The sequence below is a fragment of the Papio anubis genome, chromosome 15 (genome assembly GCF_008728515.1).
Source record: "Papio anubis isolate 15944 chromosome 15, Panubis1.0, whole genome shotgun sequence".
NCBI lineage: Eukaryota > Metazoa > Chordata > Mammalia > Primates > Cercopithecidae > Papio > Papio anubis.
Genome location: NC_044990.1, coordinates 17,487,131 through 17,510,988, shown reverse-complemented (window position 1 = coordinate 17,510,988; position 23,858 = coordinate 17,487,131). Strand labels below are relative to the sequence as shown.

The following is a 23,858-nucleotide window of genomic DNA, read 5'->3' as shown; positions in this document are numbered from 1 at the left end:
GCTACACTCTTTATAACTAGTGGGCAGGCACCAGGACCCTGAAGGTGGATTCTACTGGGGAGAGGCAAAGTTTTACCATCAGTAGGAGTGGCAGTGGGAGCACAGGTACCAGTCCAGAGAACTAAGTTCAAGGCTCCAGAACCAGAACGAAAATAACTGACATTCATTGCAGACTACGGGAATCTGTGATTTTAGCATAAGAAATTAAGTTATAGAATGCACCAGAATAACTTGGCCATTTGAACATTTATATTCATATGGACTTTATTTATATTAAACACTTGATATATTTTGAAGGAAAGCAAGTGTAGTTATGAAAACAAGTGGCAGCAAGACTTATTGTTGACATGAATTTATGACTGAATAGCTCCAAATTGTTTGCAAAATTAGATTCCCAGGAATAAACGTCAATGTCCACCAATATGTAGTAACATAGTAAATATATGATAAAACTAGACCCTGAGAGTTTTTGAAAAATTCTCATGGGAAAATAAGAAAGGCTATTAAGTTCTGCAAATAATTCCATTACACACAGATATGTCATTCAGAGGCTAAACATAAATTTAGTGTTATGCAGGGCACTTGGGAAGGAAGCAGGCATGTAATACAATTATAAAACACAAAGCTCCTTGTCCAGGATAGAGTTTTGTTTTGTAGACAAACGGGCTTTAAAAATATCTTGACCAGCCGGGTGTGGTGGCTCACGCCACTGTAATTCCAGCACTTTGGGAGGTGGAGGCGGGTGGATCACCTGAGGTTGGGAATTTGAGATCAACCTGACCAACATGGAAAAACTCCGTCTCTACTAAAAATATAAAAATTAGCCGGGCGTGGTAGCGGGCACCTGTAATCCCAGCTACTCAGGAGATTGAGGCAGGAGAATCACTTGAACCCGGGAGGCAGAGGTTGTGGTGAATCGAGATCGTGCCATTGCACTCCAGCCTGGGCAACAAGAGTGAAACTCTGTCTCAAAAAAATATATATATATATATATACACACATATATATGTATGTACGTGTGTATATGTGTATATATATATGTGTATATATGTGTGTGTATATATATGTATGTGTATATTCATATGTGTGTGTGTGTATATATATCTTGCCAACAACTTGAATTTCAATTCCTGAAGTCACAGTGAAAGACTGATTTGTACTACTTTTTGTAATGTGCATAAATGTAGCTTTTACAGAAATTATCTTTTCTTCTTACTCAGTAGTTGCCTTTCTCTATTTTAAGTGATTTTTATTGTAATGCTCTTTACTTTTAATGCTAGCTTTTAAAAATTTACATTCTTATTTTTCTTCTTTCTGGAGGTGCAATACTGACAATTCTTATCTGAGAGGATGATCCAAACATTGGGAAAAATAAATATCCATAGTAGAAATTCACTTAAACTGTGACAATCATGTAATCAGTGTAGGCAATATTTGGCATAGTAAAAGAACATTGTGCATTTAATAATTATAATTTTAAAAACTTCAATGCTGTTAACATTTTAACAATTTATTTCAGTTATTTAGTTCATTTTAAGGTATTCAGTCATCCAAAAGAACTGCATACATGTGATCTTTGACTTTTTATTCTTAATTAAACCATCAAAGTAACCTTTTTTACATCTTAAATGTCAACGTTGAACCTCCACTGAGAGAAAAATCAAGGCACAGATTGGCATCATTTTATTCAGTATGATGCTTTTGATCTTTTGCAGGAAGTTCTTTTCTCTTTCATCTGAAAGCCTTAAAATTTTACACAGAAGGGATACTGCACAAATGCCGTGTGGACTTACCAGCTTTCTGATGAATGAGGATGTTAATTACATGTTGAAAGTGGTAATGGTTTTGAAATGAAAAAGGGAGCATTATTGGAAGAATGAAAAATACATCTCAGAGAAAGAAACCTATAGTTCAACAAATTAAAAGAAAGAAGAAAGAAAGAGAGAGAAAGAGAAAGAAAGAAAGAAAGAAAAGCAAAAGTAGGTGTCCTGGCTGGACCAGCTTTGCTGTTGTCAATTGGTCTTTAGAAAAACAAAATATTGAAAAAACACAAAGCAAACAAATACCAGGGGAAAGAAATTAAACGTGCAAGAAATTAAATGTGCTTGAAAGATAGGGAAGAAAGATGCTGAACATCTAAGGAACTATTACTGCTGTTTAAAAGTTTGCAAATTTAATGTTCTGATTTTTCTCCTAATAAAATAAAGAGTGACATTAGTATATTTTATCAACATTAGTTCAAGAGAGAGTAAGTTTTCTTTCCTTACAAAGTTTTTGATGTACTCTTCCTGGTGGAAACTACAGAAAAATATCATGTCCTTCTATTTTAAAATGTTTTATCAAAATCAAAATAGTTACCAAAATCTCAAAGCGTTTTGTTTCTTAGTATCAAAATATATGGAAAAGGGGAGAAATCGACATTAAGGGATAATTTGAACCTATATATAATGTTTCCTTAAAAATTAAATGTTATTACCAGGCAATACTGCAATCAATTCTAGGAAAATACCTCTGGGAAATATATTAACCTCGGAACTAATGTTAAAGAAGATCCTATGTTTTCACAAATGAGCTTTCTGCTGATCTTTTTGTAAAACTTCATAGAAACTATTTCAGTTAAAATTATGCCTTTAGTGTTATCTCTTTCCTAGAAATGAGAGGTTTGGTTATTTTATATCTGTGTGTGTGCATGTGTGGCTGGGATAGCACTGGGATTTACAGTTTCCTGCTAAATTACATATTTCTGAACCTTGGTCAATTGAACGGGTTGAACATGTGGGTCCCATTTATTTGCCATACGCTTAGTGAAGACACTTGTTTTCACCCTTTCATTACTGCTGTCATGTCTATAAACATGAGTTTCAAAGAATGGCAATGTGCTTGTTTTCTGATTAATACAATTATGAAAATTTCAAATTTGTAAAACATTTACATTTTTAAACATATTATTTTCTTTACTTACTAAAGGACCAAATTGGATTCCAAGTCAATACTAAATAAGTCTTTTCAAAAAGCAGAAATAAAATATCCAACTTTTAAAATCTAAATGTCATTATATTTAGCTCTATTATCGGTACTTTAAATAATTTTTAACCTGTGAATATTTTAACTCTCAGCATTGAGATGTATAAGGAAAAGCTCTCTGTGATATTTATACAGGTCCATTTACATTTTTAATGTTGACTTTGGAGTTGGTACACTGGAAAAGACTTAGAGGTAAGATGACTTGATAAAGACACTTTTTTGCTGCTTACAGAATTAAATCCCTTCATATTGAGCCTAGCGTTGGTCCTTCTTATCATAAATGCTATGCAGTGACTTTGCAGCAGGATGCTAGCTGACCTTCATGCATATTGTTCAAACATTGTGGATTCTTCTGAGAGGGTGGACTTCAGAAGGTGCTAATGCTGCTAACGAGCTGGAAGAAGAGTTTATGTGCTATCTGTTATTCTTGGAATAAAGTGGGCCTATCTTTTACTAAGAGGAATAGAATATGCAGGGCCACCCACAGCTCTCCAAGGCACTCCCCCAGTGAGGCTTTGCCAAGGTCAATTTTATTAAGTTACTGGTTTGAATCATTTTGTATAAATCTGTCATCAGAATGACCCATAACATGTAGGGCTCTTTTAGATAAACAAGAGTGGAGTCTGCTGTTGTTATTCTAGAAAGATTTTTAAATTGTGGTTCACGGATATGACTGTTTTGGTTTCGGTTCAGGAGAGAATCTAATGCAAATCCTGCCACGTTAGTCCAAATAAGGAGCTGCATTCAGTTATAGCCTTCCCAAGGACAGGAAGTGGAGCTTGGTTTCTATGCATTCTCTCAGAATAGCCAATCCTAGGTGAGCACCAGTAAATGTTAACTAAGGGGCAAAATGGGAATAAATAAGATCATCATTAAAATACATATTTCAGTGCTTCATGATTCATATGCTTAGGAGAGCCGCTAGTATAATATTTATTTTTGGTTTTATTTTTACTATATAGCATCAACAAGACCTTGATTGGAGTCAGAAGCCACTGAGTATCTGAGGAGCTATTACTGCTATATCCTGTTCTCTGGGGGAAGTTATTTTATGTGTTTGTTCTGATAGTATCAGAAAAGTTCTTAAAAACAAAACGCTAAACATAAGGTCTATTTTATTTAACAAAAAATTTACCATATTCTTCCCACTAAAAAGAGTTTCAAAAAACAATTAATGTATATTAAATTACATATTTAGTAAATAGATATTAAGAAAAATAATGCAAAATCCCAAGTACTTTACATTTTAAAAAGCTGTATCTGCCTATTTCCCACAGACTCTGTCAAGGGAATAAAGGGAAGGAAAAAGGGAGAGAGGAGAGTAAGAGAATAGAGGACAGAGAAGGATAAATATTTGGTAGGACAGGATAGAAATGTTCTGTATTTTATAAGCTCTCCAATTTATATACAGTAGCCTCATTAGAATATGCATTGTAGAGTCAAATTTGGTATAAAACCAGCCTGACCCAAAGGCTCAAAACAAACATCTCACAGTAACGCTTCATCGATTGCTATATTCATTGACAGACTCCAAAATTGCACGACAGGCTCGGAAGCTGCTAACTACTAAAATATCAGCAAGTCGATTGAGTATACTTGCTCTAACAGTCTACATCAATTGAACCCAATGGTAAGTAGTGAAAAGTCCACGCACTATTTGAAGTTCCCTAATTCACATTCATTCCCATAAAAATTACGAGGTAACCAAAGAAGTAGCTAAGCATCTGCCAGAAGGTAAAGCAAAGGAAAGGGGAATGATTAAGAAATTACCACTATTTATCTTGCTAAATAAACTCCCGGGCTACACAGAGCTTTCTGTTTGTATAAGCCGTTAGTGGGACTTTTGAGATGTAGGTGATATTTTTGTAAATTCTCCAATGAAAGGATACTACAGTCTATTTTTAAAAGACTGAATATGAAGTGCAGAGCTGCCTAAAAGAAAGGCAACTATTGGACACATTACCTCTCTCTCAGTATCAGTGTTGCTTCTTTATCTTGATCAAGAAATGGTTGATACTTACAGACACCAAATTAAGATGTGCACATCTGATCTGAGAAGTTTGCCTTTTAAAAATCTGCAGTGACCAAGATGTCCAATGTGGCCAGCTTATGGCTAGAAGTGAAAGGGGATTCTAACCAGCAATTGAAGGATAATCTGTAGGCATTATTCTTTTTTCTTGACCTTACTTTTCTTTGAAACATGTTTACTAGCTCTTGGAAAGCTGAAGTTTTCCTTTTCTAAGCAAAATGTCTGCCATTTGGTAACAAACACATTGATGCAGAAAGACAATGAGAGGCTTGCCAAGGAAGCTCACTCAAGTTCCTTGGCTTTGTGAGGTGAATGGTAAGCACTGTTACAAATGATATTTTTAAACATTCAGAGGGACCACATTATACCAGTTCACTGAACTGGGGATGCCAGAGTCATGTCTTCTTGAATCAAAGAAAAATATGATCAATGATTCTGGCCACCTCCAAGACCACTTCTGGAATGACAGTTGCAGAGAGTCCCATCATTTGGACCAGACGCTGAAGAGAAAGTTAATTAAATGTCCTATAGTCAATTTAAGTTCTAAATGTTATTGTGTGATTATGCTACTCTGAGGGATAACCTCATTTGTCATCTGTCAAAATGTTCTTTTATTCTATAAAGTATGTATAAGAGGCACTCTGACTATACACATTATATTAATCCATACCACTTTCTCCCTTCAATATTTGTAATAATGTTTCTCATGATCATTTATGGGTTCAATACTGCAAACATCTAGGTTCAGTTCTTAGAGAACATTGTCTTGTAGTGACTCTAATGCTATGGCATTTATTCATCACCAAAATGTCACCAACCTTCTAATTTCCCACAAATGTTGAGCACCAATAAGGTATATTACCATGCAAGAGCTCTGCCATTACTCACTATATGCCCAAACAGAGCAGTATCTCTTAAAAATCTCTTCCAGAATTAACATATTCTTTGGTTTAATTTAAAATTAAATACGCAAACAAAACAAGGAGAGTCTGATGAGAATGAGAAGCAATTCAAATTCAAGTGAGTGAACTTCCTTCCCTTGATCTTTCCTTCCACTGTCTCCCAAGTAGTGGATCAGTTGATTTGTGGGTTGAGCCACCCCTGGTCACAATGCTACGCTGTCTTCACCTATTTGAAAACTTGTCATAATAAACAGTGTGTTCACCAGTTTTCCAGACTAGCAAGGAAAACCTTTCTAGTAATAATCTGTTATACAATGAATAAACAATGTGATAATTGCACCTTCAATATTCACACTGAAGTAGCAACAGTAGACTCCTCTTATACTTGTAAGAGAGTCTGTTAGCACCTTTTAATACATTTATCTCCACTGCATAGAGAATATGTCTAAAATGAGGAGTACATTCCTCACCATCTATCCATGGCTCTGTGTACATGTGAGTACATTGTTGCTGCCTTCGGGGCAAGAGGAAAGATGTCTTAATTTGTCCTTTGATGCATAAAAGAGTACGGAGAATTCAAATCAAAGTACATTAGTACAGTCATATTCTCTGAGCAGCTTCATCACAGACATCCTCCATCCTCTATGGTTTACCAGAAGTAGTTAGGGTTCCATTGTGATCTTTTCCGACGCACTTAAGGAAAAGGTGAATTCTACCTGCGGTCATCAAACTTCTGAGCTGTCATTGTGATGGCTCTGTGGGGGCACCATGGGCTCGCTGCTGCTGGAGCCCTTCGGGGCCTCCTTCCCCCTGAAATTTTCCTTGCCCCTGCACATCAGCACTGCAATGACAGTGAGGCAGATGGTGAGTAACCCTACCACGGCGCCTCCCACCACAGTGACCAGGCTGACTGCAGAGCTGGGGCTGTCGAGCTCCCGGGGCAGGATGCCATCCGGAGGTACTCTCCCCTGGGGGATCTGCTTCTTGGTGCGGTCCAGGGCAATGTGCTGGATGTTTGTTCCCCGATTGTTTTCAGCACCAATCTCCCACGCCAGTGAGGGTGTGCTCCTGATCTCTCTCTTCTTCCGGCTGTTGGTGGTGGCTTGGGGCTTTCCTTGACTCACCAGAGAATGGTACTCCACACTTCTTTTGCCAATACCTCGATTGGCATTGTCTTTTGATCTCACTGTATAGATCGTATGTATATACCATTCTCGGCCCAGAGCGACCTAGAAAGCACAACTCTATTTGTTAGGAGATACTAGATACCATATCAACCTAATTCACCACTCTTTGCAAGAGAAATTAATGGCAGAGATATTAATAAATGATGATTTATTTTAGTCTGCAGAATTAACTTACTTAATAATTTTGAACGAGCACTAGGTGCAATGCTCTGTGCAAAGCACTGTATGATACATTCCATGCAACTCTTAAGGGAGTGAATATTTGGTACTTGTTGTCATAGAATGGGAGAGTTCTAAAGACCTATTAATAGGTTATAGAGTCTAGCGTATTCATTAAAAAAAAATGAGTAAATAAGAATATACAGCAGCTAACTGAGTTGCCCAATGTTACTCAACTAGTTAGTGGCAGAGGCAGGACTATAGCTCAAATCTTCTGAACCTCGGGACTCCTTTCACCGTGTCTTGCTGCTTATTGCATAAAAGACCATAGGGGAAAAAAAAAAAATCAATTTTCAAGCTTTTCTGGGGCTTTGGAAAAGGATGAATTTCCTGATAAGTCTTTGAAGCATGAAGGATTTAGAGAGGTCAGATGCTTTGAGATTTAATGGCAAGAATAAAAATAAAACATATCATACTTCAACTTCTTGTTTGAAAAGATTCGGAATAACAAACACGCTTTCTTAAGATTCCTTCCTCAGGTTGAATGAAAATAACACATTTCTCCAGGCCATCCTGTCGGGTTAATTTTCAGTAAATATCCTAAAGGGTGCACCTGCTCTGACAGAGATTTACAGTGTAAGCACATCTTGAAATTTGTGGCATTTGTCTGCTCAGTGTTGTGGTGGCTGCCTGTGTCCCCATCCACCTTTGATCTCTGAGTCAGGAATTTGTATCTTGGTTTCTGAAATCCTTGAGTGTGGAGCTGTGCACAATTGCTTTCCTGAGTTCAGCAGTTCACACAAGATCACTCTAATTAAGATGTGCGTGAAAAGTTAGCAGGAAGGATGTTTTGAATAAGAAGAGCAGATTACTCAACTGTCAGACACAGATTTACATTCTGGGCTAAATAAGACTCTTCATTACACATAGTCTTAAAATAATATTAATACATTAATAAAAGTGATAAAAGCTATGAAGGCCAGAAATATTGCTAACAAAAATAATAAAAGCTGGGTTTATGGAGTACTCACCATATGCCCAGTAAGGGGCTATGTGGTTTCTACGTCATATCTTGTTCAATGTTCCCATTAACTGTATGCAATATTACCATTACTGCTATTTACATATGAGACATCTGAGGCATATAAATGTTCCGTAACTTGCATGTGGGTACATAGCTATTACAAGTGAGCTTGCTTTTGGCCTACCTGAAAGAGTGGTGTTGAGTCGACTTTAAATCCATCAGATCCAGGCTGATTCACTAAGAGAATGGCTTCGGGGTCATCCACTGCTAGTTTGGCATTAAATAGGACATTTCCAAAACTGGTCGCTTGTGTCTCTGGCTGAGCTTTGTCCTTTAAGCAGTAAGGAAAGTGGTGATTGCTGTAGATAATATCAGCTTTTGCCAGGACAGCATGTTTCCCTATTTGTTTTGTGCAAGTACAAATTACTATAAAATGTCACCATTTGGTTTACGAAAAATGATCATTTTGTTTGTTTTTCTATTTTTTTTTTAAGAGATGGGAAACTTCTCTGCCACCCAGGCCAGAGTGCAGTAGCATGATCATAGATTGAACTTCCTGACTTAAGCAATCTTCCCACCTCAGCCTCCCAAGTAACTGGGACTCCAGGCATGTGCCACGATGCCCGGCTAATTTTTAAAATTTTTTGTAGAGATGGGGTCTCACTATGTTGTCCAGGCTGGTCTTGAAATCCTGGCTTCAAGTGATCCTTCCATCTTGGCCTCCCAAAGTGCTGAGACTGTAGTATGGCTGCTGTGCCCAGCCTGGTTTTTAAATATAAGACAAGGAGGCTGAACTTTGAAAAATCTGTCTAGCTCATTGTTTGGGTCAAAGCACTTACCACAATTTTAAATCTATATAAGAGTGAAGGAGAGTCGGCTAAGCAGCCATATTCTGCATTAGTTGGACTATACTTGGGAACATAGCCATCAGCTCCAGTGCACAGAAACACCTTCTCAATGCTGCAGTAAAAGGAGTCACCCAGGTTCTGGACAGGATCCACCATGACACGACCGTAAATTATATCACCTGAATTAGAGATGTGGAAATGTTATTTCTGTTATGTGGTAAGGTGTGTCAATGTGACACTGTAAACAGGTTATGACAATGAGGACACAGAGATTATTTACTTGCCACTCTCATCTATTATCAAATGTTGAAGGCCTGTTTGTATGAGCTTCAAGATCTGGTGCATTCCCAGGCCTCAGGTAAGACCACTTTGCAGACTAACCACAAGTGACTAAAGATTTGTTGAGTCTCAGATGCTCAGCCACGAGTGGGAATAATTTCAAAGGTCTGGCCTATAATTTGACATTAATAATACCCCACTGTGGTTCAAGTCCAGTTTACAAAAATAAGTTGATAAGATATATACTGATACAATATGGAATAACACTAAGAAAGAAAGTATCAATAAAAAGTCTAATTAACTTTATTTGTTTCTGAAAGAGAGTTTAATGAAACCCCCTGGTGTTCAGTTATTTATTTCATAACTATTATTGAACCCCTACCAGGCATCCCAGGTGTTTTTGCTAGGTATGTGTGCTAGGTGCTGAATATACACCGTTGAGCAAGGCAGGCACAATCTTCATTTAAGAGGCATTTACAATCTCCTGTAGCTGCAGCATTTAAGTTTATGCAGGTTGAAAAAAACATTCAAGAAAATCATCTAGACTTGTGCCAAAAGTCACTTACGTAAGACAGCTAGAGATTAGCTTCCTCAGAATAAAAAGATACCCAGTAACATATACCCAATTGCAATGACTTCCCACACCAGCTAGCATGAGTAAAGACTCAGTTACATTCTCAAAACCATGAAAGAAGCTATAATTTCCCCCCTCAAACACAATCCCCAAAAAGCAAAGTGCAAAAGATATACATGACAAATAGAGTATCCCTTTCATTTGTAAAGTGATACCTTCTGCAAAAGCAATATCACTCTCTTGCCCGAATCCCATGGATCCATCAGACAACCAGAGACTCTTCTTAGAGAGCAGGTACATTTGGGTGTTCAAGCTAAACTCAGCAGCCACTGGATCACTGACCTAAAACCAAAGGCAAAAGTCCTTTCATGCATGGGTGGTTCTGATGGTGCGCTAACATACTGTTCACAGATTACACACATTCACTGTACACTGACTGTAGAACACGAAGCACTGCACTGCAATTTTCACAAGCCACCTTAAAGAGCTGTAACATTGCTTTTGTCCTTGAGACGGCGAAACTGGTGGGGTCACGTCATTTTTTGAATGGGACTAAATAGCATTGCTTGAGCTCATTTCCACTGGTTTATTGGGTATAGAAAGGACTTGTAAATATCATTGTCAGTAGAAGGTCAATAGTATAAATTCTTGAAAAGAAGATGCCATCACATTTCTTATAGTACATAATGGCAATGAGGTACTTTGAGGTGGTTTGAGCTACAGGATTTCATTCTCTTTAGAAAAGAACAAGAAAAGAAAGGCAGAAGTGTGGGGAAAATTCTCAAATCTCTAAGACAGCAAACTTCAGGAAGAGACAAGATAAGATCAGATAAGAAAAAAATAACCATTGCATACGTTTAAACTCTGAATTTTACATCCTGTGCTAACAACAGATAAAGAGCAAATCTTTCCTCATTCTTTTATCCCTTGCTTCCTTAACTGTCTGATTTCTTTTCTTTTCAGCATGCAAGAATTAAAGTTATTCATGTGTGGATACTTCTTCTTTTTTAACTAATAAATGAAAAACAAAGTGGGATTCTGCAGGTCATGAGATGATAATTCTATAAGCCACACCTGTTGGAATCGGATGTCAAGGTCAAAGGTGACAGGCTCTCTGGGGTTGCAGGTGACTGGCAGGCGGTATTCCTGATGTGATGGGGCGGTGCATGGCACCAGCTTCACAGTATAGGTGCCTGAGTAGTCACGTACCTTTGAGGAGAAGACGTTGATATATTATATTTAAAAATCCGAGGTATAATCAGACAGAAGCAGCAGAAGAAAATCAATGAAGAGTCTTAGTCACTTACGGCAAAGTCAGAGACAAAGCTCCACTGCTGTACTGGCTGGTTATACGTTGGTTCACTCCTTATGAGGTGGAGGGAAAATGTCAGGCCTGGATGATCAGCTGACATGATCACTGAGTTTGTAAAGGATGCTAGGAAAGTGCCAGTAATGAAAATAATGACATAGTGGTTCAATGAAGAGAGCATAACAGTTTAGAGTTTTCAAAATACACTATCATACATTATTTGCTTCTGTTCTTATAAGAAGGCTGCAAAGCAGTCGTGGTTGGTATAATTATCCTCCTCTGGCAGATGAAGAAACTGGGCTGTGAGTGACTATGTGACTTTCCAAAGATCACACAGCTAGGATGGGACTTTCTGGTTCCCACTTCAGTGCTGTTTCTGCTCTATGGTTCTGTCAAAAGATAATTGCACAGAAATGCTCAGATTGTTCACAGCTACTTTCTGGGGAGTCAGAGCAGCACAACAAAGGGTGATGTGAAAGCATTTATTGTGCACCGAATCTATGAGCTGAACTTAAAATAGTCTGTTAGTATCCACACAGCTGGGCAAACCCAATTTATGAATGGAGTCTAATTTTACTTAGATTGCCTGCCATCACGGCTACACAAAGATCCAGTTTATTAGAAAGGTAGGCACGTAGAAGAAAACTGTATAGAACAGAAAATCCTCATTTTCCAGAACTGTCAAATACAATAAAGCAAAATGATTTTTTGGGATTATTTCTTTCTTGTAGCTCAGTTCCATAAAAATACAAAGAAGCCTCTTTCTCTTCCTAATTTTTTAGCTCTATTCTCTTCTGTTAGAGTTCAAGCCCAGAAAAAGAAAGGATATAAAGATGTTAAGTGAACTATTTTCCCTTTCCCAATCTAACATAAGCTGGCAGAAAAATAGCTTATTTTTTATTTGACTCTCCATATTACTAACATGGAGACAGTCAAATAAAAAATAAGCTCTTTCTAGTGAAATGTCCCTTATTTAAAAAAAAAAAAAAAACAAATGAAGTTAGACGTGGCATTTTACCGACTGCTGCTTTATCTGCCTTATTGATATTCAAAGCACGGTGCATCACAGTTAGTAAAATTGCATAGCCAATACTTATTAAACATAATTAACATGTCCAAAACGTAAATATGAAAGTGAAGTACCTCTTCTGACCCTATTAAAAGGGTTTCTCACAGTACCTAGGAAAAAGCTGTGAAAAGAGAACTGCCTGCTGAATGAATCATCTGCAATTCAATTTGCACAATGGAAGCAAAGCAGAGAAAGAAATCATTATTCGTATGCTCTTTAAGGAAAACTTTACTTAAAATGAACTCAATAGGGTTTCCTTTTAATTTTACTCTTATTAGTTTGCATTTTCTCTGAGAGTCTGCATAATGATAATTTTGTGGATTATGAGATGAAGCTGAACAATTATCAAGCCCTCATGGGGACAATCGAACATGTACAATTCATTTGAGATTAAGGGCTTCAGTGGTAACAGGGAAGCACGCTGAAATGTGTGAAGATGGAAAGTCTACCTCATTTTTGCGTGATGAGTGGTTGTTAAAAGATAACGGGGCTTACCGGGATGTGACAGCACAAATAAGCCATGGAACTGAGCCTCTGTCTTGAAGTGCACGGCCAAGCGCCCCTCATCACCGATGCGCATGCTGGTTGGATAGAGAGAGCCTATAATGGAGAGAGTACCAAGAATGACAATGTATGTAGCCAGAGACCTCTTATATACAGATTCCTTCCAAAAAGTAATTCACGTTTGACTTGTCTTTAAGCATTCTGGGCAAAGCGTATTATCAGAAGAATTCTGAATAATGGAGGCAGAAGTATCTTCATTTTCTTTTCTAAGCAGAAAAGGGAGCCAAAATGAATTGTTAAGTAATGTGAGTGAAGTCACTATGAAATACACAGATTAATTAAAATAGATCAAGTTTTTTTTTTAATCTGAATTTACAAAAATGAAGCTATAAATTGAGAGGCATTGCAAAATTGTCAAAATGATGGAGATTCGGACATGTAAATAGAAATAGGTTTGAGTTATCCAGAATTATTCCTAATTTTATAGACTTAAAGAAAGCTCTGAAGCTTTCCCAAGAAACTTAGCAGTTTGATAAAATTTGGCTCCAGAAATCAGAAGCAAACAAGAGATCCTATGTGGAGGTTGGGAACCACAGAAAAATCCTCATTAAGATTAACTTAAATATACATCTTCTAAAACAAGACATGGACTTAAAACATTTGAAATAATTTGGAATCATAACTCAGGGTGATCATATTACCTGTCACATAGCTCTAAAACAGAAACTATTCAAAATGAAACAGGGAGAAAAAAAGACAACAACAAAATGAACAGAGCATAAATAGGTTTTAATCCGCTTAAGAGAGTAGATTTACATTTGAGGTGTACGATTAACTCTGTTTTCCTGCTGGCTGATAAAATGTAGTACTGGCATGACACTGCGGAGGTTTGTGGAATCAGAACAGTAATATATGTCTGAAAAACAAAAAGCATGCATCCTACTAATGGATTTATTAGATTGATGCTTGTGGACTTTGAACTATGAGCCCAACATGGAGATTGAAACCAAGTTTTGCAAATGCTTGCAAACTCGAGCTAGTGGCATTCACAGAGTTTGCAGATGTTCGGCTAAAGTATCCCAGAGTAACCGAATTTTAAATCAGAAGGAGGTATTAGAAGCTTTGTCTATCATTCAGAAAAAATTAAGTCCCAGAAAGATTAAGCAATATGCTTGAGATCTCACAGCTAGTTAGTTGTAGAGTCATGACTAGAATCCAGGCCACAATTTGTATTTAATTTAAATGCACCTTTTTTTTCTGAAATAAAAATGTGTAACTTTTTCCCTTGGTCATTTCTTGTTTTCGTCGGAGCTTCCTCTATCCATTTTCTAGAATCCAGAAAAATATATATGTTGCGTTATGTAACACATAAATAATTAATCACCTAAAATAGATCGCAAGGACAAAATATGCATGAAATATATAAAGTTATATTTAATAATTCCATATTACACACAATTTAAAGCCCTAATATGATTTAAAGTTTTTTTTGATGAAAAAGGTGAAATTATCTTATTATAGAATAGAAAAAGAAAATCTATTGAAAGTTGTTTGTACTACTTTTAGCAATGGCAAAAAAAATCCTCTTAAATAATTTAAATAGGTTACAAAACTATAGAGTGTTCCAAGTCTTCGGAACTCACCTTGAAGTTCAGCCTCTGGGGGGCTGCCAATTCCATCATTCCACAAGATGGCAGTGTCGTACACAAAAGTTAGACGAAGCTCTGACTTCAAGTCAAAATGCTGCCAGCCTCCTACCCCCACGGGGGAATGGAACACGTAGGAAACATACAGAGGGACTCGAAGGGTCACATAGGACTGCACTAGGTTTAGGACCTAAAACAATAAAATTACATCTATCAACACAACTCAGTGTTAACTAAATGAGCCTAATTTTGTACAAGCCATTTTCTCCTTTCGCTTAACTGAAGATTTTGAGTAATCACTGAGAAGAGGAAATGACAGCATTTTATAACACGGGTTTCCCCTCACTTAATTTTGGATCGATTAAATAGTTGTTACTAACTACCTTCATTGGCAACAAAGGATATGTAGCAGAAATCCTCAAGACAGTGCATTATTTTGAGCATACTATACTTACAAAATCCTCTTCACTTTAGAGCAGTTTTATGAAGATAGTTTACATACCATATAATTCACCTATTTAAAGTAAACAATTCAATGGTTCTTAGTATATTCAAGGAGTTGTGCAACCAACACAATCAATTTTAGGAGATTTTCATCGCCTCCAAAAGGAAGCCTGTACTTATTGGCAGTCACCTCCTAATCCCTCCTCCCCGCCAGTCCCTGGCAACCACTAGGTCTTTATGTATTTGTCTATCCTGGACATTTCAGATAAATGGAATCATACAAAATGTGGTCTTTTGTGATAGATTTCTTTCATTTAGCATAATGTTTTCAAGGTGCATCCATGTTGGAGCACGTTTCAATACTTCATTCCCCTGTTACTGAATTGCATCCCATTGCATGCACGTATTACATTTCATTTATCTATTTATCACTTCATGGCCATTTGGGTTGTTTCCAGTTTTTGGCTATTATAAAAAATGCTGCTATGAGCTACTTTTTTATTAAGGGACTATGAAACATAGATCTGGAAGCAAATATATTTACTAATGATGTATAACATTTATAATATCTCAAGAGTAATTAGTTGAAATGAAGTGTCTTGCCTTGAATTTTATGTTTTCCTGTTTCTGGTATTCAGTAGATGGGTTGGGAATAGTGGAGGATAAACTAATATTTATTTATTGAGTACTTACCATATTTCAGAAACTGTACTAGTTTCTCAATAAACACTATTTAATATTTTCACTCTTCACCATAATTATATTTACATGTATGGATGGATAGTTGGATGGTCAGTGGATGACAGACAGAAAGAGAAGAAGATAAAATTAAGACTCAAAGGAAAAAGGCAAACGTCCCACAGTATTCTCGAAGCCTCTTGAATGGCTCGGACAAGATCAGAACTCAGCTTCTGGCCCATGTTTTTTCCTATTCTGTCATACTTCATCGTATTCCTAACAAAGATGAAGGCAGTCCTAAGGTCATCTAACAAAGGTTATCATATTTAATTCTCAAAATAGCTCTGCACGATAGTAGGACAAATACAACCAGCCTCTTCTACACAAGAGGAAAGGACTTAGGTCAGATCACACTCCATAGAAGTTTCAGTCAGGCTGTCTGATAATGGTCTAGTTCTTCCACACTGAGCTCACAACAAGAATCACAGGCGTAAGTTAGCAAATAATGTAAACCATGAGAACTATAATTTTGAACATTCTTATGAAGTTAAAAGTAAACTGCTCATGTCACAAAAATGATGACCTGAATCCCTAATAAAAATACATAGAAAAGAACCATCAACCAAACAAGTGATTTTATTTTTAACTGTATAGTATAGTAGCTAGCATTCCCTACTACCTGCTAGCCTGGCCAGCAGGAGAGGTGCTTTGCATTAAAAGTCCTCTGAGACAGTAGTTTCTATGGGCAGCTGTTATTACTTCATTGAGCCATTGATTTTGAAGTGCAGTGAAATGGACAGTGATTAAGTCAATCCATATGCCACTAGTCCTTAAGATTAATATTTTACCTTGCAATTTTAATAAACCATGATTTTAAAAAATAATTAGGCTTTAGGCATAGACTCCCAATTAAACTTTATAGGTGCTAAGAAGAATCTTTTCCAATATTATATTCTATCCATCAAATGTTACTGAGTATGCTATTTTGGAAGGAATTAGTAATATTCACTTCCTATGAATAAGTTACTTGGAGTACAGCTCCCCAACTAATTCTTGTTTGATTTTATTTGGTGTTGTGGTAAACTAGAGTTTGATCATTTTTGGACACAGAATCAGCCTTCCATTGCATTTTCTTCGTACCCAAGGCTAGGTCTTCTTTCTGTCTACTTAGAATCTCTACCTAGAGGAACTGGAGCCTAAATGAAGCTACCTTGACCATCTAGATCACCTACCTTCTTTAAAAGTGAAGAGTGCAAGGCAATCATTCTAACTTTTAGATGTCAACTTAAAAAGCACTTAATTTTTCTTTCAGCCTATATCACAGGACTTTTCAAGGTATTTGTTTATACTGAAAGAAATATCTGTCAAATCTTAATGAAACTGAGACACAACGAGTGATTTCATATGTCCTTATTGCTGTTTGAAGTTTCTTCATCAAAAGCAAGCAATACTTTAAATTCCATATTTAAAAGGAAAGTGTAAAATGCAAATATCATGGAAAAAGTAACACACTGTCAAATTTATTCTACTACACACTAGGGTAAGTATATATCTTGCAAAATAATTTAGAGTGGCTTACATGTAAAAGAAAATCAGTGTACAAAGCATAAAACAGTGGGATGGAAAAATGACCTCTTAAGTATATTCCAGCCTCAAAGTTTCATATTCCTAAATCAAATACACAGTAAAAAAGAGGCATAATTATTCCTTAAAGCAACTAAGAAAAAAAATGTGTTTACTTTTCCAAAATTATGCTATGTCTTCTCATAAGTACATTATAATTTCATGTTTTAAGTGAAAACTATGATTGGGGTTGCGTTTCTGTAGTTTATTCATGCACATTGAACAATGTTATCAGTCACTGTTTACCTTACAAATGGGAGAGTTAAGATTCTACGTTGCAAAACAGCGAGCCAGGACAATAAAAGGTCAAATGATCTGCAGTTTTCAATTATTTTAAAAAATTGGTTTCAAGAGAAAAGCTACCAAACTATTCGATAGTTCTAAGAACTTAATTTACCTTTAATAACCATTTTGCCTCTAAAGTGTTTTTTATTGTGTAAACAAACAACTTTAAATTTTGTTTACAAAATATGTGTCACACATAAAGGTAGAGTGGAATCATTTATTTAATTCATCTCTATTTTGCTTTTCTTGCTATTTATCTGTGTTTATATTTTAGAAACCAATAAAATGATTTTAGAGTCAACTATCATTAGAGAAATTCCAAATTTGTTTTTCTTGGCAAGTGAAATTCTTCACTTTTATGAGTGATGATCTGACTACTTTGTTGCTCTGTAAGCTTCTTGTCCGGTGTCCTCATGAGTACTTGGTATATTCCCTGGCACAGAGTAGGTGTTCACTGAATATTTCTTTAATGAATGAACATACAAATAAATGAGATGGCAAAATCAGATATAGTTTTAATAACAGCTGAAGCTAGATGTAGTGTAGCTGCATAAAAGTTAATCACACTTCATTGCTGTTAACAGATAACTATCCTGTTAACCAATAAGGTAAATAATCTGAATTGGGAGGTTGGAGAAGGCAGAAAACCCTTACAGAGTGTGTTAGATTTTCATTTACAAAGAAAAATGCAGGAACTTGACAACATTTTATGGTAGTAGCTTTAGCTACTGAGAACACATTTAAAAAATCAATTATCTATCATGTTGTTCCTAGCAAAAGCAATTATCAGTTGATAAAATGTGTTTGCGCAGTGATTACCTTGAGCTAAGATGCCAAATTTGGGAAGGACTAGAGGAGGGCAAGCAATGTCTGCTAGGCGCTTGGCCTGGGCTCTGTGGGATTGTTGAGGACAAACAGACCTGGGTCAGCACCAGCTTGCTGTGGGGGCTGTTTACTGAGGTGGTCAATAAAACCATGAAGCCTCTCTGAAGCACATGGAGTCTGTGCTGATGGTTTGCTTTTTATTTTTCTCCATTTTTCCACCCTTAACGCTGAAATGCAAAAGTTTGGAAGGCCCTCATGACATTCTAAAACAGAGTGTAAAGTAGAATTTACCAAGCATTTACTTTGCTTTCCTTCAGGTGCCATCTCATGAAATATGCTTGCATTCAGCACTGATCTGCCTGTATTCAGATGAAGCTGTAGACCACTATTGTTAGGACATGGATTTGCACCGTTTTACAAACAGTGGGTGTGGATGTAATCTGGCGTGTACTTTCATGAACGCTGTCAGGCGGCATATTTGTACCAAGAACAAAGGAAAAAGTGCATCTGGGTTTCTTGCAATTGAATCTGTGACCATATCCATTCCTCACATTCACTCACATTCAATTTAATGCCCAGATAAGCATTATGATGTGTTTAACAGCGTAAGTTTATAAGCTAAATGAACCTGGGCTGGTTATTTGAATTCTCTTTGCTTTAGCTTCCTAATCTGTAAACAAACAACAACAACAACAACAAAACAAAGGAAAAAGGCAAAAATAGTACTTATCTCAAAGGGTTGTTCCGAGGCTAGAATGAGTTGAAATATACAAAGTATTTAGAAGAATGGCAGGCACGTAGTAAACGATAAATAAATGTAAGCTATTACAATTATCATTGTCGTTGCTGTTATTGTTAGTACTATTATTAGATATTTTGTTCTCCTCATTATAAGCCAAAGCTAATGGAGGAAAATTAGGGCAATATCTCAGAGGGTTGAATTTCTTCTACTTTAATTTTTATTTCCTTCTCCCTCACCTATGTGTAAATCATATATGTGTGTATGTTGAGGTGAGGGTGTAGGAGAATATCAACAGCAAGGGGAAAAGTAGAAGCTTAACCTCAAGGAAGAAGGTAGAAGAAAATGGGATGGCCATCTGTGATGGTTAATTTTTGGTTTCAGCTTTACCAGATTAAGGGATACTCAGAGAGTGGGTAAAGCATTATTTCTGGGTGTCTCCAAGAGAGTGTTTCCAGAAAAGATTGGCATTTGAATCTGTGGACTGAATAAGGAAGACCCATCCTCACTCAGTGTGGGTGGGCACCACCAAATTGGCTGAGGCCTAGACAGACAAAAAAGGAAAAGAAAAGGACAAAAACAGTACTTTATCTCAAAGTATTGCTGTGAATTCTCTCTCTCTCCTGGAGCTGGGACACTTTTCTTTTCCTTCTCTTGCATATCAGAACTCCAAGTTCTCTGGTGTTTAGACTTGGGGACTTTACCTGGGTTCTTAGGCCTTTGGCATCTTGGAGTGGGCCACGCCACTGGCTTCCCTGGTTCTCCATCTTGCAGATGGCCTGCCATGGAACTGTTCAGTCTCTACGATCTCTAGAGCTAATTCTCACAAGGAACCCCTTCTCATCTACCTATTCTGTCTCTGGGGAGAACCCTGACTAACACAATATCTCAAGCTTCACTCCAAGAGAGTAAGCAACATGTTTTATTAAATTGTATTACCATTTAATTTACAATAAGGATTTTAGAATTTTATAACAAGATCCTAAAATCGCAATGACTTACTCTGAATCTGGTCATCACTCTGATATTGATCATCATAGTTACGCTATTAAATTTACGTTTAACAATGCAAAAGCAGCAGAAGCCTTTCAGAAGGAACTCATACAAGTTAGCCATCTTCCTTAAGAAAGTAGTGTGAATTATTAAGCACTGAATTATGTTGTAATTCTTATATTGTACTCTCTCCTAATATTAGGGAACGTAAGCTTTTCTAACAGGCAAAACTTAACTGAAAGCCTACAACTGCTGATTTTCACCTAATGGAGTAGAATCGTTGTCAGCTCCAACAGAGAAGCAGAGTAATGACTTTTCTAGCTGGCAGAAGTCACAGGAAGAAAAAAAATACTGAACACAAATAATTTGATACAGGAACTGGAATTTTAAAAACGTAGCAAAGTATAGTCACTTTAGCTAATCTAAATTTTATAGTAAGATTTGATTTGAAGAATGAACACAGTAGAGGGCATGCTTTGCCTTCAAAATAAAACAGCCTTGCTACCTTAAAAAAGTGGACAGATATCATAGGATAAAGCTTAGGCAGGCAAGTGCAGGGTTTTTGTTATTGATAGGAAAGGCTACCTGGGTAACATGTACAAAAGATGGAGAAGTGCTGCCACTTTGTGGAGAAGATAGAAAACATTGTTAAGGGTGAAAACAGACTATGAACTAGATGAGATCCACAGAGAAGCTCAATAGCATGAAGTGATTTTTAAAAAAATTTTTTTTTAAATTTTTTGAGATGAAGTTTCACTCTTGTTGCCCAGGCTGGAGTGCGATAGCACGATCTTGGCTCACCACAACCTCTGCCTCCCGGTTCAAGGTATTCTCCTTCTTCAGCCTTCTGAGTAGCTGGGATTACAGGCATATGCCACCACGGCCGGCTAATGTTTTTTTTTTTTCTTTTTTTTTGTTGACGGAGTCTCGCTCTGTCGCCTAGGCTAGAATGCAGTGGTGCAATCTCGGCTCACTGCAACCTCCACCTCTCGGGTTCAAGTGATTCTCCTGCCTCAGCCTCCTGAGTAGCTGGGGTTACAGGCGCCTGCCACCACACCTGGCTAATTTTTGTATTTTTTTTTAGTAGAGACGGGGTTTCTCCATGTTGGTCAGGCTGCTCTTGAACACCCGACCTCAGGTGATCCGCCGGCCTCGGCCTCCCAAAGTGCTGTGATTACACGCGTGAGCCACCGCACCTGGTGTATGAAGTGATTTTAAAAGGAATGAGAACTATAATGTAATCCTATTTCTATATCCAATTTTGTTTATGCCAATAGATGCTGTGATGTAAGCAAGAATCTGAGAGAAAAACAACCAGAAAGGAAATAGAAATAATTTAGTAAAGGATTGGAAGCAGCTTTGAAAGGAAGACCTGAAGGAGCTAGAGATACCTGATCTATAAAGAAAAAGGCTAAGGTAGATTTGTTAACATGAGCCTTTATTTTTCTTATGTGGATTGAATCTTTATTTTTCCATGTTTCTTTCAGGTGGCAAAAACAGGTTAGGAAAGAGGAATCTACAGGATAAACACTTATAAGTGTTTAAGTAACTTGCTCAAAGACATACAGCTAGAAAATATCAGAGCCAAATTTTGGTCAGCATTTGCTTGATTCTAATATCCAGATTCCACCATCTTATACTGCCTCTCTATTGCTATTTCTATTGGCATTTTTAGCAATCCCTGCAAGTTACTAAATATTGCTGCTTTTTGACAAGCTGGCCATGGTCATGTCTCACCACCTCTGAGTCCAACTCAACATCAACACCAGCTGAGCTTGTCGAAGTCCACAACTTTACTCTGGGATTACCTCATACTAGTTATCTAGTTTTTCCTTGCTACTGGTTGTTGTAAATTTCAACACCTTATAAATATAGCACAAAAAATGCAGCATCACTTTAGCTCAATCTGGAAGGGCATTATATAGTCTGTATACTATTCAACACTTCAATGCATAAACCTACTTATGTAACTCCTTGTTTAGTTCAGGCAAGTTACAGCATTGCTTTTAGTTCAAACACTCAAAACAATTTTAAATCATGCCCTACATATTTTAGGTTCTCTATTGTAACCCTGAAGAAGATCTTGCTTCCTTATCATTTTAACAACTTTGTTGCTGATGATGGGGTAGGGGTGAGGATTGTGTGTGTGTATGAGTATTTTTTGTGTGAATGTCTGTGTAGTATGAAGAAGAATCAGTAACTGTAGAGTGAAAATAAAAACAAGCTTTTAATAAAAACACTTTCGACTATGTTAATAATAGATAAATGAATCAAAAAGCGAGAAAGAGGAGAAAAACAGAAAGAAAAGAAAGGAGAGTGAAAAAGGAGGCTAGAAGAAGAGAAAATTTTATAAAAGTAAGAGAAGAAGAAAGTTAGAAAAGAGGGAGAAAAATTAGACTGACTCCCAGGATTGCAAAACCTCACTTTAGGTGGCTCATGATACAACATCACAGGCATCTACACATAAACACAAAAAACAGATAGTGTATACTTTGAAGAGAAGTCAGTATTTGGATTTTTATAATATCAGAGTAGATTTTGAGCTTAAGGCAATAATTATACAGCATCCTTTTGACATAGATATAATATCTCTAACCCATTGTCCAAAACGACATATATTCTGGTCCATTGTTCAGAAATAGACATGGATTTTGACACCATGTCAGTTGGCGGTCCCCTGTTGTCAGTAATGACCTACACCACCAAGATGGAAAACTGGAGTTGGGACTTAGTACAAATCTATGTGACAAAACAAACCAATTGGTTTGTCCAGTGACCAAACTCAAGTGTTATAAATCTGTACCTGTCCATCCGTTCCAATGGTGCCACCACAGTCAGCAAGGAGTTCTGACATGTCATAGTAGCTAACGAACTCCCATAAACAGGCCTCTAGGTTCAGGTTCCGGTAGAAGCGTAAGGTATTGGAACCTCTGATAGACAAGCTGTACTGGTAAGGATATGTCTCTCCAATTATTTCCGGATTTTTGGTAGCATCAGTCAAGAAACCATAATGAGTCTTCACTTCAGTATAATCCAGGAGGTTGGAGCACTTGTGGTTTCCAACTCTTGTGCCGTCAGGGCTGAGGGTGAGCTCAAAGTTGGAAAGCTCTCTAGTGGAGATCACAGGGAGCATGCCTATGGTAAATCGAAATCACTGTTAACATTCTTTCAGGTAGCCAAGAATTTTGAACACTTTAAAACTTCTTTATCTCTTGAGAAAACAACTGTCATAAAATACCATCCAGCAGTGATGACCAAAGTGGTGTCTAGGCCCAGCGATGTGGCTCACGCCTGTAATCCCAGCACTTTGGGAGGTCGAGGTAGATGGATCACCTGAGGTCAGGAGTTCAAGACCAGCCTGGCCAACATGATGAAACCCTGTCTCTACCAAAATTACAATAGCTGGGTGTGGTGGCGGGTGCCTGTAATCCCAGCTACTTGGGAGGCCGAGGCAGGAGAATTGCTTGAACCTGGAAGGCGGAGGTTGCAGTGAGCTGAGATCGTACCACTGAACTCCAGCCTGGACAGCAAGAGCGAAACTCCATCTCAAAAAAACCCCCACAAAAAACAAAAAAATAAAAAAAGTGGTATACTAAGAACCCTGGGGTTCCCCAGGAAAAATTTCAAGAGATCCACGACTTAAAAGCTATTTTCATAATGATACTAAGTTATTATGCAACTTTGCCACTCATATTCTCTCACAAGTGTGGTTTTTCG

The 23,858-nt window shown here is 37.2% G+C and overlaps 1 protein-coding gene across 1 annotated transcript in view; it reads right to left on the bottom strand.

Annotated features, from left to right (window-relative positions):
• Nucleotides 1-1,433: 1,433 nt before the first annotated feature.
• Nucleotides 1,434-23,858, bottom strand: part of FREM2 (FRAS1 related extracellular matrix 2) — a 182,606-nt gene continuing 160,181 nt past the window's right edge. The window contains exons 16-24 of the mRNA XM_003913791.4: nt 22,945-23,276; nt 14,552-14,744; nt 12,900-13,004; nt 11,334-11,461; nt 11,101-11,235; nt 10,242-10,368; nt 9,165-9,352; nt 8,510-8,656; nt 1,434-7,184 (exon numbers count right to left, since the gene is read on the bottom strand). Of these exons, the coding sequence (XP_003913840.2) occupies nt 6,681-7,184; nt 8,510-8,656; nt 9,165-9,352; nt 10,242-10,368; nt 11,101-11,235; nt 11,334-11,461; nt 12,900-13,004; nt 14,552-14,744; nt 22,945-23,276 (1,859 nt within the window). The 3' untranslated portion in view covers nt 1,434-6,680. The remainder of the gene's footprint in view (nt 7,185-8,509; nt 8,657-9,164; nt 9,353-10,241; nt 10,369-11,100; nt 11,236-11,333; nt 11,462-12,899; nt 13,005-14,551; nt 14,745-22,944; nt 23,277-23,858) is intronic.